The sequence below is a fragment of the Stegodyphus dumicola genome, chromosome 11 (assembly GCF_044657685.1).
Source record: "Stegodyphus dumicola isolate Sdum_Otavi_A_Nest chromosome 11, ASM4465768v1".
NCBI classification, from domain to species: Eukaryota; Metazoa; Arthropoda; class Arachnida; order Araneae; family Eresidae; genus Stegodyphus; species Stegodyphus dumicola.
Genome location: NC_140778.1, coordinates 85,743,346 through 85,761,127, shown reverse-complemented (window position 1 = coordinate 85,761,127; position 17,782 = coordinate 85,743,346). Strand labels below are relative to the sequence as shown.

General features: G+C 32.4%; 2 protein-coding genes across 2 annotated transcripts in view; one reads left to right on the top strand and one right to left on the bottom strand.

Moving 5' to 3' along the window:
- Positions 1-6,323, top strand: part of LOC118187696 (uncharacterized) — a 206,333-nt gene extending 200,010 nt beyond the window's left edge. Inside the window, exon 6 of the mRNA XM_035357974.2 lies at positions 406-6,323. Within this exon, the coding sequence (XP_035213865.2) occupies positions 406-3,919 (3,514 nt within the window). The 3' untranslated portion in view covers positions 3,920-6,323. The remainder of the gene's footprint in view (positions 1-405) is intronic.
- Positions 6,324-10,171: 3,848 nt separating this feature from the next.
- The window catches only part of LOC118187697 (uncharacterized), a 532,717-nt gene continuing 525,106 nt past the window's right edge, over positions 10,172-17,782 (bottom strand). Inside the window, exons 11-12 of the mRNA XM_085826955.1 lie at positions 16,023-16,231; positions 10,172-13,196 (exon numbers count right to left, since the gene is read on the bottom strand). Coding sequence (XP_085683081.1) covers positions 13,054-13,196; positions 16,023-16,231 — 352 coding nt within the window. The 3' untranslated portion in view covers positions 10,172-13,053. The remainder of the gene's footprint in view (positions 13,197-16,022; positions 16,232-17,782) is intronic.

Genomic DNA, 17,782 nt, shown 5'->3' with positions numbered 1-17,782 from the left:
TTATTAGAAATTACAGATACGATCACTGTCCTTTGAAAATTACGTTTGTGAAACTATAGCCAATCATTCAGAAATTTCAAGTCGCAAAAGATGTTACCAATTGTTTGTGGATGTTAACACTGGCTGCACTGTTCTTCTAGTAACAGAATAAAACATCTCATCCAATCTAAATGCTGCTCTTTTTTAATCTTGAAATATGTAACTTATAAGCAGCTACGTAAGCAGCACCTACAGGAAGTGCTGTGTACTGTAGTCATCATAATGACTGGTTTTATTAGTAGGTCTGATCTTTGACTTATTAACAAAGACACCATTATTTTCAATATTTTCCCTTTCCAATCTTTTCTCTTTTTTAAAACTTTACTTTTTAAATTACATGCTCTAATTTTGGTGTTATATTTTTAGATCCAGAGATGATGAAATTCTGATACACTCACTGACCAGTTCTCCGATAAAACGGAAGAAATATGCCACTGTTAATCTTCCATGGGAACCAAGCAATGGAAGCACATCCAACACACCAACGCCCGACTTGACATCGCACTGTTCCTCGAGCACTCCTATTGTTCGATCTCCGTATGCTGGTCGTCGAGGTGTTAGCGATGATGGAGATTCCTCTGTGTATTCAGTTGACACAGATGGTTATTATACATCCATGCACACTGACAGTGGACTGTGGTGCAGTGCAATGCCAAATTTGAAATCTGAAGACGTTATTGCTGAGACGGTGGGTTATAGACAACGACAAGAATCTCAGAGTTCTGTGAGTACTATTGGAAACAGCAGCATTAACAGTTTTCTGTCAAAATCAGCTACTGAATGTTCATCAAATAGTGGCAGTCTTAAGCGGCAAGTCTGCCCACAGCCGCCACCACGTGTCTCGAGTTGTAAACCGCTGGAGACTGATAAGATAGAAGTTTTAGTAAAAGAACAAGATTTGGAAGATAGTGATAAGTCTTATTCACCACATCCTCAGAATGGCTCAACATCTGAGTCGGAGCATGAGGTAAGGGATAGAATAAGGGAAAAGACTGCCATAACACCCCACCGGTACCCATCCATGTGCGCTGTCTCACCAGAGACAAGTGACGACGAGATTGCAGATTTGAAAAACAGAACTTTAACTTCTAATATCAATATAACTGTTGCAGAAGTTCATAATGAAGAAAAGATTACTGATGATGTTTGTGCAAATAACGAGGTAAGGACAGTAACAGAAAATAAGACTGACAAAGAAAATAAGACTCATAATCAAAATGTTCCTAGTAGTACCTCTCATTCAAGTCATTTAAATTCTTTTAATCTTTCACCTTCTATTAATATGTACAGAAGTGAAACTCCTGTACCTTCACATTTCCTGAACACGGTTTCTCAATCTCATCCTGTTTGTACATCCACACCTAGGTCAGATATACATATTTCAACATTTTCGCCTGATGTTAGTGACACAGGTCTTGCAAATACAAAATCAGAAAACAGCAATAAAAACCTGCACAGTGATTTTCGCTCTGACTTCAGTAGTGATATCATTGTCACAGAAAATCCATCGTTAGTTCCAAATGCTGATGATAAATGCCTTATTCCTTTGAAATATGCCCAGCGGATTACAGTTACTCCCATAGCAAGAAGTGATTCATCAAATAGCTGTACTGGGACAATTAAGCGGACACCTCTAAAACAATCTGTCGCTTCCACTTTGGGTATATCAGGTACTCCAAAAACAGAAAAGTCTACATCAGTGTCTAGTAAAAATGATACATCTCCAACATACATTTCCTTTCAGTCACCTGATTCACCAGTATCATCAGTCACTAATTTCATTAGAGTAACAAACACGGAAGGCAATGCATCAAGTCCAACAAATTCTCTATCCCGAGTAACATCAAATCCTGCAAGTTCATTGCCAAGACCTGGAGCTAGAGTTGCATCAAGCCCAACAAGCTCCTTGCCAAGAAATATTCCTAGAGTTACATCAAGCCCAACAAGCTCTTTGGCAAGAAATGTTCCCAGGGTTGCATCAAGCCCAACAAGCTCTCTGACAAGAAATGTTCCCAGGGTTGCATCAAGCCCAACTAGCTCTTTGACAAGAAATGCTCCCGAGGCAGCATCAAGTCCATCAAGTTCATTGACAAGGAGTATACCCAAGGTGACACCCAGTTCAGTAAATTCAAGGATTGCACCAAAATTGATATCGAGTCCAACAAGTTCCTTATCAAGACCTGTCGCCAGGGTAACTTTAGATCCGACAGGAAATGTTGTGTACTCATCTAATTCACTAGAACGAGCAGGTAATTCAAATGCAAACAAAAATAATCATGAACAAAGAGCTTATGCTACATTACCAATGTATCAAGCGCATAATGCAGGAAGTAAACCACCAACGGAAGAAATGAATAAATACAGTATTTCCAAAGCAGATGCAGTGAATTTTAATAGAACAAATCCTAGTAGAGTATCAACACAAGAAAGAACTGATGCTAACTCTTCTAGGCACATTTCACCAGTGCTTCAGCAAGGTAATCCTACTCAGTCTTTTTCTTCATTTAAATATGGTGCTTCCAATCGAGATTTCAATTTCCGACCATCTAGAGGAGGTCGGTTTTGTAGGTCATATTTTCCATCTCATCTCATTTCATCACCAACTCCACAGACACAAGGAATCAATCAAAATACTTTCACAAATATTAGTTCTGTAGATTCTCTTAACAGCCCTTCAAGAGATTCTTTACATTCTGCTGGCCAGAATCAGTTTAATGCAAATTCACAAAATTTTGTTGTTCAGAAAGAATTGTCCTCTAGTACTGCCATTTCACCCAACCCAGTGCCAAAATGCCAGAACGATTCATTTTCAACTCCAAATCGTGGTTCAGCCAACACAGAAATATGGCCAGGAAGGATTCATTCACCATCAAATCAGCATAGTTTTTCAACGTCAAAAATCAGACCGCCATCAACACAGTCATCAACATTTAGTTATCCTAAAAATAGTGGCAGTACTTCAACATTTGTATCTTTAAGCCCTCCAGATGTCATACCTTCTAGTGAATCACCTCCCTCTACATTGGACATTACATTACCAGCTAACACGCAGAAAATGTTTCCTCATTTAAGTTCACAAGATAGTCATAATGTCAGGAAACCTTCAACTCAATCAATTCTACTTGGAACTGAACAAAAAAATTTAAAATCCATGTCTGCCAATGAACTTTTTGCAATAATACACAATTCAAAAAAGAAACATAACATTAAGACTGAATCGGACATATCTCTATCACCTTTATCTTCAAGGTCTGTCTCCCCAGCACTCAGTCAAAGTTCTGTGTCAAAACTACAGCCAGTAGAAACAGGAGTATTATTTAAACGCAATGAGAACTGTCCCAGTCCCTCAGATAGGACTAAATGGTGCAATAGCATGCCATCTACTCCAGGGAAGAAATGGATGCCAGTTGAAAAACTTGGACCAACAAAACCCACTAGTATGCATGACTTTAAAATGCTCCTTCTTCAAGCCAGAACAGGCAGTCAGGAAACCAACCCGCGGCCATCTGCTGCAGAGTTGTTAAAGGTGTCCCCGTCCAAAAGTTCGCCTAATTTCCGCAGTGGTGGCTCAAAATTACCTGTGCCTTCCTCATCATTGAAGTCTACCGTTCCTCACTTCAGTTCAAACATAAACTATTCACCTGGTCATGGCACTGTTCCTATGAAGAGGAATATGAGGACTAGGTCTCCTTACCTATCCCGTTATGATTCTGCATATCCACCAATAATGGAGGACTGCTTAGAAGAATTGGAATCGTACGAAGAAAACAAGTGCCTTGTAGCTAACTCTCAGTCAAATAGAACTCAAATATTTAAGAATTCTGACTCATTATCAAGGTCTTCCACACCAGCAGCAAAAGCCACTAGTACCTGGGTTTAATTTACTGAGCTGTTGTTTTATAATTTATCTCATGCATTAAAAATATGTTCGGAAACAAACTGTATAAATTTATTGTTAGAATAAATCTGTAAAAGACATCTGTGAAATCTGTAAAAGACCTGTTTTGATTAAAGATGGTAATGTATAATTAAAGATGGTAATTTAACTAAAAAATCAGCTTTTGCATGTTAAAACATTCTACTAAAATAGTCCATAAATTTTTTTTTTTTTTTTTTTTTTTTTTTTTTTTCAAATGAGTTATCATTCTGATTTTCCCATTTGTTGTTACTATACATGCAACTCCTTTCTTTTTGTTGCTGCTTGTGCATCCTTTCCAAACTATATTAATAAAAATCAGCCTGTAGCCCCTAGGCATGGTTCTGCAAAGTTCACTTTGGCTGTATTAATGGGAGAAATACAGGATTAGGAGAACTGAAAGATAATTTTAAGGGCCTTGGTCAGTCTTGCCTACATGTCCTTATGTATTCTAGTCTACATGCAATCACATTCAGAGGCCCATTTCAGTGCAATTTAGGAAAAAATTTTTCCATCCATAAAATATGCCCATTTCAAATTGTATGAATCTTCTTTTCAATTTTAATCTCATTGATGTTTACATTTTCACAATGTGGTAAAAATGTAAGGAAGTGTGGTGATAAAATTTGATATACATTATCCATCTTTAATCATAACTTTGTTATTATACAAGGACTGGGAAATAAAACTGAAGCTTATTACTGTGTGTAAAATAAAACTATTAATCTACCAGATTAATTACCTATTAAACAGATTAATTACCTCTGTTTAATAGGTATTAAAATCAGATTAATTACCTATCAAACAGAGGAAAAAGCAGATTTCTTTTACGAATAGAAAAGGACTTTTTTATTCCATGGTAGCTTGCAATATTTAAGATAGTGTTTTCCAAAATGGCAGCAAGTCTAAGAATTATGCAGATCTTATTTTGCAATATATAAAACTTGTAGTTATATTCTTGGTGTCTTGAATAAATCAAAAATCAATTAGTGAGTGTTTCAAAAGCCTAATGTCATATTAAATAAAATGGCAGACTGAATGTGCATAGTTCTGAAATGCTTCAAGATTGTAAACACACATTTTAATTAAGAATTATTATATTAATAATTGATTTCAAGAATGTAAACACATATTTTTAATACTGAAGAAAAGATCTTTAAAAAAATTGGCTGTAATCCAAAATACACTCCTCAAAGAGTACTTTTTGAGTACTCTAAGTTAAAAAATATTAACATAATTTTAAAAAATTTTAAATATTAAAATTTAAAAACTACAATCTAATCTTCATATTCTTTAATGTCTGAAATATTTTAAAATTAAATGGTTACAAATAACCAACTAATTTAAGAATTATGAGGTCAAGAGATCAAGATTATATACCTTAAGATCATCTCTAAAACAGGCTATTCAGAAAATAATAGCATCTAATTTTAACGAATGTAAAATATTAAAAAAAATTTTTGCATTTGTTTTTTCAAGCTTCAGTTTCATTCTAATGAAAATGCATAATGTGTATGCCAAACAAATTTTGTTCTAATTCTAAAAATTTCTTCTGGTCACCATTAATATTTTATAGTGATGATAAATTATTATACATTTGTTTTTAAAGTCTAATTTAGGAATGAACCATGTCAAATTGTCATGAAATATTACTATATTAAATTTTCAAAACTTAAAAAGGATGGGGCTTACATTTAAAGCTATTTTTTATTATTTTTTCCAGTTTTTTAAATCTTACCTGCAATTAAAATTTGAAGTAATATGGTAATAAAAAGGATTTATTATATTTAAATAAGGTAATTAGAAATCTGATAATAATTTTAATTTAAGAAATTTTTTTTAATTGTTAAAAATACCTTTTCCTTTCATTAAAACAATTTATTTTTATTCTTTTATGTACAAATTTAATATTATTTCATCATTAGAAAGAAAAATGAGGTATCTGATTGTATTGTAGTATCTGTGCTTGTGTTTCTAACATTTTAAAAATATATTTAGGTAACTGTGAGTTGTTAAATAGAAAGTATTTAATAACATACTCACTTCATTTTTACTAACACATCATAGTTTTTATATATCTTTATTATAAGTCAATTTTGAGAGACTGAATTTTAATTCATTTGCACTGATTAAATGCCAGTAATTTATTATGAATAATTGCAAATGAATGTAAAACTTTATATTTAGAATTAGAAGAGTGCAAGTCTGAGTGTACAGTATCTTAAAAAAGTGCTTGCAATACTAAAATATTTTGAATTGTCTACAAATGCTCATATTTGATGGAGAAATTCATTTTATGAATGAATTATCTGCAGACTGACATTCCTTTATTATTTATTATGCTTAATAAATACTTTTAAATAGTTAACTGCTTTGTTTGTTATTCATTTAAATGGGGTAAAAGTTCTATTGCCTGTATAAAAGTTTTGATTTTAATTATTATCTCCAGGTTTATTTCCTAAACATTTATACAAAATGTAAATATAAGAAATGACTTTTAAGTTTTCTACGTAATTACAAATAGAAAAGAGAAATTTACAATGTAAAAAATTAATGATAGCAAATCTATAAAGAAAACAACCCAATTTAAGTAAGTTATCAGCATAAACTTTCAGATGATTTGATTTCAGATATTTTATGAATCATTCATAAAAAATCTGAAAAAATATCAAATATATTTATAATTTGCACTGCAGAAAGATTAATTTATAATGAAGTCAACTCTGGCAGCAATATCTTGTGAAAAATTAGAGTAATCTTTTAACATAAAATCAGTTTCTATGAAATTAATATACTGTTATACTCATGTACTTTAAATCCCAAAATGATTTTTAAATCTACTACCTATTAAATACTCTAGAAAATGAAATCGGAAATATTTATCGGATGTATGTAGTACTTTTTCCTTACTACACTATACTTTAGAAATATTTCATTCACTTTTCATGTCAATATTTAGAGCAAAAGAGCATTTCTTGCCTTCTGTTTAGAAAACGGATTTTAAGTTATAAATACTGTGAAACCTCTTGTAATGACCATCTTTGAATGTGACCAGTATATCTTAGAATATAAATAAACACTATACAGTCAAAAGTTGTTAATTCGGACACCCATAATCCGGAATGATCTATAATCCGGACCTCAAGGCTGAAAACTTTCTGCGCATGCGCATAGGCGTTTACACGTGAGCGTAAGACATTTACGGCTGCGAATATACATGTGCGCATGTGCATAATACATTTACGCATGCGCGTTTAATGTAAAACGGATGGTATAAGCTAAAACTATCTAATTATTTATTTCAGTTAATGTTGCAGATTGCGTTGTTCCTTAATCTTCGAATTGATCCGGCTTATTATTTTTTGCAGACTTTTAGAGCAATTTTATAAAAGTAAGCTTGAACATTGGATCATGTCAAATACATTTTCCGATGCTGGAGCTCCCAAAGGATCTACAAAGCGAAAGTATGTTTCGATGTCCATGAAACAAAAAAAGGAATTGCTGCAAAAAATGGATAAAGGCAATATCCTTTGATTATCTAATCATTCCGAAATATGTTTATCAATTTCACGCTGCTCTGCGGGGGGAGGGAAACCACACGGCGCGCAATGAATTGGAAGTTGATCTGTCAGCATTATCCTTATTTTCAGAGCAGATGTTTTTATTTTATTTTTTATTTTATTTGGCTTATAATTCTTTACTAAATGTAGTATTTCATCTCGATGTACTCAGTCTTTGATATGATTTAAATCAAGTTCCTCCTCATTATAATTCGCTTCCGATAGTGAAGAAAGTGACTCGGAGCTTATTGAAAACGAAAAAATTTCGATTGACAAATTAGCCGATATTCTCGACACAGCAATTATAGGACTTGAACAGCGGAACTTTGTAAGTAAACAAGAAATTATGTCTGTTTAATACAATTAAAGAGAAAGTATTATCACATGAAACGAAGCAAATTAAACAACTTACATTGAAAGAAATGTTTAATAAAGTAAACAAATAAATATTTAGCTTTTTCTTTTTGTAAATTTTGATACCCTTTAGATCATAATTGCTGTTTATTTCATAAATTACGGTTTCATATTTTTAATTTTATAATTTCCGCATGCCATCTTACCAGATTTAAACTGATGATCTATAATCCAGAAAAATCGATAATCTGGAATCGCCGAAGTCCCGACGAGTCCGGATTAATGACTTTTGACTGTATTAAACATTACCTCTCTAAAATTATTACCTCCACAGAGGATAAAAATTAGCTGAAATCAGAGGTAGTCATCATAGGATTCATTATATAAGAATTTTTGTGTACAATAAAACATTGGAATTATTCAGTATTTAAAACACTAATTTCATATTTTTTGTTTTTTAACCATGAAAGAAATACTATTGAAAAGATATACATTATGGGAGTAATTTCTAATGCTTTAAAATAACAAATAAAATGAGTTTGCTAATGGCTGATTCAGTAGTTTTTAGAATCATATTTTAATGCTCTCTGCATCAAAGAAAATCTACAAATTTATTATTTCTCAACAAATATTCTCACAGTCCTTGAATTCAAGTAAGACTGATTTTGCATCTTCTAAATATACAAAAAGACATACTATGTAATTTAATTCATATCCATATTTTGTTTATTTTCAAATGATGTTTAGCTTAGACGTTATGCAAAACTGTACCCTCCCCCAAAATATTTATTACCTAGTTTTAATTGTACAATTATGATACTGTTTGGTTTGATATTTCATTTTTATTACAATTAAAAAAGTTTATTCCTAAAATATCAACTTGGCTATCCAAATATTTGAAAAAATATCATAATGAAATGCAATAGGATTTTCTCTACTGATAGTGCAGTATATGTATTTGCACAAGGTGCGCGAATTACCTTAAACTGCATAAATAATGTGCAGTTGATTCGTAAGGGTATAGCAAAATTGCCATGGACCAATAATGTAATGCATAATTTGTTAAATTCAAAATATACCTCACCTAACCAGTGGGTAGATGACTGGAATCATATGCTTGTATGCTTAGGATTATTTTTCTGATTGCGGAGTGGGTTGGTGAGGTGAGGTTTTCTTCATATTGGCCTTTGTAGAGAATAAGCTAAGAAAAATTGGTCTTTTATAGAGATGCGGTATATTAAAAAATGCTACTTTTTATTATCAAATTTAATAATAAGTTTTACTATAGAATGTATTCTTAATGTATATGTTTGTTCCTCAAATTGTACAAAAAATTAAGCTTGTATAAATCCATGTATATTTTTTGATGCCACAAAAAGTTAATAGTTGGTACCTGGTTATTGACTAAAAGCCTTATTGATAACATACACAGTGGATTAGCACATATTACGTTTATTTTTATGTATAATATTCTGCATGTTTACTTTAAAAGAAATTGCAGACGGAAAAAATATTTCCATGCAAGAAAAAAATTTCCCCCCAAAACACACAAAAAATACATGAGATTTTCACATGCTTTTAAAATGGCAAAAAATGAAATGGATTTTTTTTTGGGTGCTAATCACACCAGAACCAGATTTTGAAATTTGGTATAAAAATGCTAATTTAGCAATCATGGTGAAATGTAGACTTCATTTGAAGTTCACATCAAATTAAGCTAAATTTTCCATAACTTAAATTTCAGATTGTCAAGTTTCTATCATATTTTATTAGACCACCTTAATTTGTTCTATCTGGTTTAAATACAAATAAGAACCGGACATAAGTTTATAAGGTATTTCTCCCGCCTTATTATTTGATGTGAACTTCAAATGAAGTCTACATTTCACCATGATTGCTAAATTAGCATTTTTAAACCAAATTTCAAAATGTCTTCGTATTGTAATGGTCGGCATGATCGGTGTGTATTCGAGAGGTCAATTGGGCCCCCTAATCTATAATCACCCTTTAAAAGGGGGAGTATATAAGGTATTTCTCCTGCCTTATTAGCATGCATTCGTGGTTTAATGGCCACCACACTCGGCACGCATATTTGAGAGGTTCAAGTCCTGGCAAGGGCACTACACATTTTTCATCTCTCCAGCTTTGAAATAACCTAATGTCTCTACAAATTTAATTATTAATCAAACTGAAAATTGAAAGTGTAAAAGCAAATTAACCTCGACGTTTTCCTCAAATCACTCACAATTCTTTTTTTTTTTTTTTTTTTTTGTTTGAAGAAATGGAAAATTGTAATACTCTATTAGACAAAAAATTTTTTATTGTTACATATTAAATAAGTCATTTTCCTGGTTTACAATATAGCTTCTATAAAACTTTAAATATTTTTATAAAAGAGTTCATTACTAAGGGAAAAAAGAATTATGGGAAACATGTAGTACAAAACACAAATTATCTATACAATCATACACTCATTTACTTTACACTGCTGTCATCCTCTACAAATCTCTCGACTTTAAGTATTAAACACTTCTAATCAGTTTCAGATCTATGACGGACACACAGATTATGACTTAGACGCAAAAGCCTTTGTTAAAAAATTACAATTTTACAAATATAAATAAGTTTCCACAAATGTAATTACAAAAATGGAGTAAATTTTTTTGGAAATGTCATACAAATTGCAAACATTTACAAAAAATCACATTTTATAATAAAATGTTTATACGAATAAAGGCAGTTACAGTAAAAAATGATCAAGCCTAAAATGGACGGATTTCACACTACAGGAATAAAGGAATGCTTTACAAATAAAAACATGACATAATTTATGAGGCACAATCAAGCTATGATAGGTCAGGATGCTTGGATGAAAGGACATTAAGAAATATTCTAGGTAAGCGAATGTTGAAATAAATTTCACTTTAGTTGACACATAAACATGTAAAACTTGAATGCTAGGTGGAAGAATATATATGCACTGCAATAATTATTGCAAGAAATTCCTTTAAAAATTCCAAAACAGCTGCTCATAAACATTTAGTACAACCTTTTTTTGAGAAGATGCAGTAAATGTAATGAAAGTTAAACAATTGTAAACTTTCGTTTATTACATAGTGGTGCAAACATACTAAAACAAACTAAATTTTTACATGCTTCGCATATAAATGAATAGCAACAAAAGAAAAACACTCTGACATATCTTACTACAAGATAACTTATCAAATATTTATGGTCTAAAATATACAACTTGGCACAAGAATATCATCCATAATTTTTACTGCCAAAGATGTAACTTATGGAATGCTTTAAAATTGGAAATAGAGAAAACACACATATCAGATTCAATTTTTACACAGAATGTAAATAATCATTTATTATGCAAATAAAATTAAGCTGCTTGAGTAAGAGACAAATGTAGTTACTTTTTTTTAAAGTAATTTTAGTTAATTTTGAAATTTTTTGCATCAATGGAAAAATGACAATTTCATAGCTGTGGTTGAATAGTTAAGTATACAACTAATGTATAATATGTAGTAAATTTTTCAGAGCTTAACAGATTTCAATTTAACGTTTCTGGTGTAAAATCTGCTTTTCATATGTAAAATATGCATGGCAAATAATCATAAAATATAAGGGTGTCCAACATATACAATAACTTACCATATTTAAATGCTGAACTTTTTATACATTTTTTTAATTAAGGGGAGGAAAACGAGAGGCAGACGCAACTCTTATCATCTTAGCCTCAAATTCAAAAAAGACATAAAGGGATAAAGAATAATGGATATTTTATTTATTCAGCTTTTTTTTTTTTTTTTTCCAATACTCAGTTTCTAACTATAAATATATAAAAGAAAGGCATTGTGGGAAATGAGTTATTGATCTTATTCTGCAGTGTACTGCTTCTGATTTATCGCTAATATGCATAACTTTTACTTTTTGAAAATACATAACAATTTAGATAAAATTTTAAACTTTGAACAATGGGAAAAAATTTAATTTGAAACTTCAGATAACAGTTTAACATCTCAAAAACAAGCTTACAATTACAAGTTAATTTTTTTAATAGATAAAAATATTTAGCTTCTCTTCATAAGTAATTTTGTTTTAATATTACTGTTTTCATTGCATATAATATTTGCTGCATGGCTATTGCTACCTTTTACAACGTGTAATAACGATTATATGTTTTATTTCGCTCATTTTCTGTAGAAATCTTCACTATGCTCCAAACTAAATAAAATAAATTAGATTAAAAAAATTAAAGAACATATTTCATTCTATAGATGCTAACCAGTGGTGGCATCATTAAGATTGCTGAACAATGTAGAATGCACGAATAAGAGCCAGTTTCCATTAGAAAGTCATCCACAAAGGAGGTGTGTCCTTTGTCATATCAAAAATTAAGATTTCATACATATTTTCTAATATGCATATATATATATATATATTAACACATTAAGTAACAGCAATATCACTGAAGAATAAATTATTTCATCAAAGATTTTAATCATCATCTGAAGTGCATATTTGCTAATTATATTTAGTAATTAACATCCCTAATTGAATTTTTTTTATTTACTCTGAAATCATAAAGAATTTTGTTTGAGAACTGAGTAAAGAGGAAAACTGCCTCAGAATTGAAATGTTTGATTTTGCTCTAAATTTTGAGATTATGAGACATTAAAATGTTTACAAACAAAACTGAGCTCCCTTCTCGAAAATATACTTGTAATATTAATATTACTTTAAAATATTTTTACAATTCAAAGCAATTAAGCGTATTTTGCTATATTGTTGCATGAACATTAAATATTTTTGGCTGGCTTTCTTTGAATAAAATAGGCACTTTTAACAGAAATTAATAAATATCTAGCCTTAGTAAGGAAATACTTGTTTTCCTTGTTATAAATCTTGCAGTAACTTACAACATTATACAAATTTTATAATACTTAATCTTTGCACAGATGAAGAAGTAAAATTAACAAGCAGACCATTTTAATGAAGCCGTATAATGGAATTTCAACAAAATGAAGACTTTTCCAATGATGATCACAGCTGATCAAACTGTCACTCAGAAGTTCAGATTCCATACAAAATAACTTTTGTACTGTTTAATCACCTGGCACATCACAACATATCTACATGGTGTAAATCTCAGTTCCTCCGAAGCATCTGGCTTCAGCTGTGCCGAAACTGCATGGTTGGCCTCAATGGCAGGCAGCCATCAACCCACATATTAGGGCTCTCAAGCATTGCTTGCCACAATGCAGCTTCATCTCGGCGAGCATCCATCCACTCTACTGACACACCGTGGTATAAACCTACAAAAGAAATGGAAACAATTATTACACATATTCTATACATGATATTTAAATATTAATGGATATATAATTTACCTATGCCCTGAATCACGTAAAAATGCATTTTACTATTATAAAACTAGAACACAACAATTCTGCAACAGGTTTATTGGCAGGTTGAGAAGATCATAAGATTGCACCTTAAAATACAAACCACATCAAGAAATAAGACAATGTGGATCGAGATATCTTTGTTTCCAAGCAGCATCTCTGACACTAAATGATCAGATGAGTCCCAAATCACTAGATCCCAATAGAATATTAACCTTGAAAATCCCATAAGAAAAGTAATATTCTACTATTAACTGCTATAAGAAACCACTATAAACTACTACCTACTATGAGAAACCGCAGATAACAGAGTGGATACAGGCTACTAGATACTAGTAGCTTGGTGGGGATTCAATATCAGAGAACAGATTAGCTGCATTGATATCTTTTATGCTTTTCTGACATATATGGGCCCATAAAAGGATCTCTTCTTCCCTCGAGCAGATAGCCCTTGCCTACTTTGCTGTAATCAAACTTCTAAACCAGGAAGTTCAAAAATTAAGTTAAAAAAAGAATCAAATATTCATTTCTCCATCTGTTCAACATATAATATTTTGTGTATACAGTATATAAAAATGGGTTATAACATTATAAAAAATTAAGGGGATTAACCAAACATGTTTAACAACTGCAAAAATTATTTATTTGCCATCATGAAAAACACTAACTTAATTAAAAAACTTTGACTTAGAAAAGATGTTTTTGTTTTTGAAACAGTAACGTTTTATTATGATTTAGACCTTTGCTGTCACTTCTTCATTCAATTTCCATGCCAGAATGCATAGCTCGCACATATTTAAATGGAGGTTTTTTAGATTGTAAGACTGAGCATGTTCCGCCTTTTGACATGACGTGACTAAATTGCTGCTAGTTCACTTGTAGGCTTTGGATTTGCTTTATAATTGCTGGTATTTGAATATATTTACAATTTATGATAGCCAAGATGATTACCTAAGTTAATAATAGTGCTTGAACCAAAGTGAGGATCACGGCTCCTCTGGCACTAGTAAATCCCATGAAGGCATTTGGTGTTAACTTGTTGTAGGGTAAAAGGCCTAATGCAGAGGTAATATGATGCCTAGCTGTTACCATACATTCAGGACTTCTTTGAGTTAAGCAACTCAAGCACATTTGAGCAACTATTTGAGTTAATGGTGAGATTCGAAACTAGGAAGGTTCCACAAAGTACATGTAAAATAGGATATGGCCAAAGGTCAAACAAACAGTTTTATAGGCCTGTAGCAATTTATAGGTCACAATTTGACGGTAATACATGTTTTAAAGATAGAAAGAAATTTTCACTGGTGATTCAAGATGGCTAAGATAATTCACAAAAGAAGAAACAAGGGAAGGGTAACAAGTTAAAGTAATAAGGGTACTGAAAGTAAAATGGTACAGTTACCCTGGAAGATAGAAAATCCCTCTAATTCAAATGAATATGGTAATCATAAAAATTTTGGCTCTATAGGTAATCTAAATATTGTTAAATAATGTGGCAATGGACACATTATTGGATACAAAGGAACCAAGCAATTTCTTGGCATAGTTTTTTTTTTTTTTTTCTTTCTTTCCCCAAATACAATTTAAGCAGTGTCTGGGATGCAAAGAATAACAGTTGTGTTATTCTTTGCATCCCAGACACTGCTTAAGGCGAAAGTGTGCATGTATAAGAAAAGTCACATTACAAATTCAAGTTAAAAACAAACAGTAAAAAGTGGTTTTCTGCATTGTGGAAAATCTGCATGCTTCTGTAATTTTGGGAATGGATGTTTTTAAAACAGTGGAGCTAAAATTAATTTCTAGAAAGCCATGATACAGACTTAGTGGAGAAGATAGAACTATACCCTCTTCCAGACATCAAGATGAAACATTTGAATGCAGAAGAGACACCGAAGCTGGAATTCAAATTTCCAAATTATGATGCTCCAGCTCTAACACAAATTGCAAACTACAGCATAGGCACAGGAAATGCCTTTTCCATAGCAAAGTCCTACTGCTGTGACAGAATCAAAGAGGATATAATTGAAACACATATCCAGGAAATGTTCAAGAAAAGGACCGTAATTCCCATAAGCACTCCTTATGCTAGTCTGGTAGTACCATGCCGTAAAAATAATAACCTCCCACCAACGGACCGTAAGGCATGGTGTTTTACAGTGAGTTACTGAAAATTAAAGAGTATTACTAAATACCCCATTTATTCACTGCCCATAACCGAAGAAATAATTAGGAAGACTAAATGAACAAATTACATGACTATGCTAGATCTAATCTCTCATTATTTTCAAACATGTTTCCAAAATTGCATTTATGCCTTTCTGAGAATGGCATTTCGCTTAAGCGGAGCACTCTCCACATTTGGGAGGACGATGAATACTATACTAAGACCTGTCCTCAGCATGACAGCATATCCTTCTACTGATGTGAAATTCTAAAGTTTGGCAGATATTTCATAACAGATCTGTTCTGCCAGTTAAATATTTCATATAATTTTTATGTAGGAAACAAAAAATACATGCTTACTGTAAATCTAACAAATTTTGCAATTTAAATGCCTACTGATTGGCAAAAAATTATCAGTCAACTAGATCAGTTAACGCACAATACATTTACTTTATATCTATAAAAATAACAAAAGTCAAATCTCAGAATGCCACAGTTTTGCAAATATTACTCGGTAACTCATTTTCATAGTCACAAATGTAAAATAAAATCATTAAAAGTCAAGAAATTTACCTGTGCCAGTGTTCAGTCTCACACCACCCATGAATTCATTGCTGGAAAGCTTGTCATGGTCCCAAACTGTAAGCTCTAGACTCCTCTCCTTAAGTTCATCAATACTCAAATCTTCATAGATGACTGTGTAGTACCATTTGGGGTGCCGGCTCTTTTTTACAACAGGTGTCTTCTGTTTACTACTTTTGCTCTTGTCTGGCAAGAGGTAGCTTTAAATAATACAAAAATATCCAAATTAAAATTAAAATTAAACAATATTACACATTTCTCAAATAATAAAATTTATTCCAGTATTAATCATTCACAATATTTCTAGAACTACAAGGTCTGGCTATTAATTTCCAGGACTCATGGAATAACTCAGAAGAAAAAAAGGTTAAACACATAGCCATTTAATATGATTCAAAGTTATCCACATCAGCCGTAATGCACATCTGTGCTCAGCTGTACAAATTTCGAAAAGAAGTTTTAAAGTCCTCTTTTGGAATGCTCTTTAGAAGTGATGCCACAATTTTCTTGATGGCTTCGACATCCTGAAATCTTGTTCCCTTCAGCGAATTTTTCAGCTTAGAAAACAGGAAAAAGTCTGCGGGTGCTAGGTCTGGAGAGTATGGTGGATGCTGCATTTCAATGACACCATGCTGGGCTAAGAACTGCCTCACAGACAATGCAATGCGGGGGCGGGCATTGTCATGTAGCAGCAGCCAACTCCCATTTTGTTGAAAATAAGGCCTCACTCTACGAATTCGTTTTCGAAGTCGGTCAAGAACTTCTGTGTAGAACTGTGTAGAACTGTCCGTTGATAGTCATGTTAGGAGGAAGAAATTCATGATGAATGAGTCCATCGCAATCGAAGAAAGCGATTAACATGATCTTGATTTTGTATTTTTCAAATCGAAATTTTTTCTGCCGTGGTGAACTTGGAGACCGCCATTTGGAGCTTTGACGCTTGGTTTCAGGGTCATATTGATAACACCAAGACTCATCTCCCGTGACTATCCTATCCAGGAACACAGGGTCAGTATCAGCGTTGTCGATAAGTTCGCCACATGCATCCAGTCTCAATAGCTCTTGTTCGTCTCTTAAATGGTGAGGAACGAATCTGGAACAAATCTTGCTTTTGCCTAGGTCTTGCATCAAAATTCGACGAACCGTTTCTTTGTCCATGTTGAATTCATTGGCGAGTACTCGAATAGTCAGTCGACGATCACATTTCACCATATCGCGAATTTTTTCAGGTGCTTCCGCCGTGCGTACGGACTGTGGCCGACCTGTGTGTAGATCATCTTCGACGCTTTCGCGCCTGTCGTGAAAGCGTTTAAACCATTCAAAAGTTCTTGAGCAGAATAATGCTTCCTCGCCGCAAACTTATTTTAACATTTCGTAGGTTTCCGCAGCTGTCTTGCCCCAATTTGAAGCAAAATTTAATGTTAATTCTTTGCTCCATTTTCACTTCGACAATAAGAATTTAAGAGCTATGTTTTAAAGTGCCTTTCCACGAGAAACACTTATTTCAGAATAGCGCCGATTGCACTGCACTGCACATGCGCAAGAAAACGCTCTTCAATATGCAATTATTAGCACCATCTTCTGACTTTTCGTTCTCCTACAGTTATGTCAGTCCTGGAAATTAATAGCTGGACCTTGTATAAAGAAGCTCATGAAAACAAATCAATCCCTAATTAGCCATATTACTTAATCATTGTTCATAGTACAAAAGAATGATTCTATATTTCTTTGATTCTATTTAACCATTAATT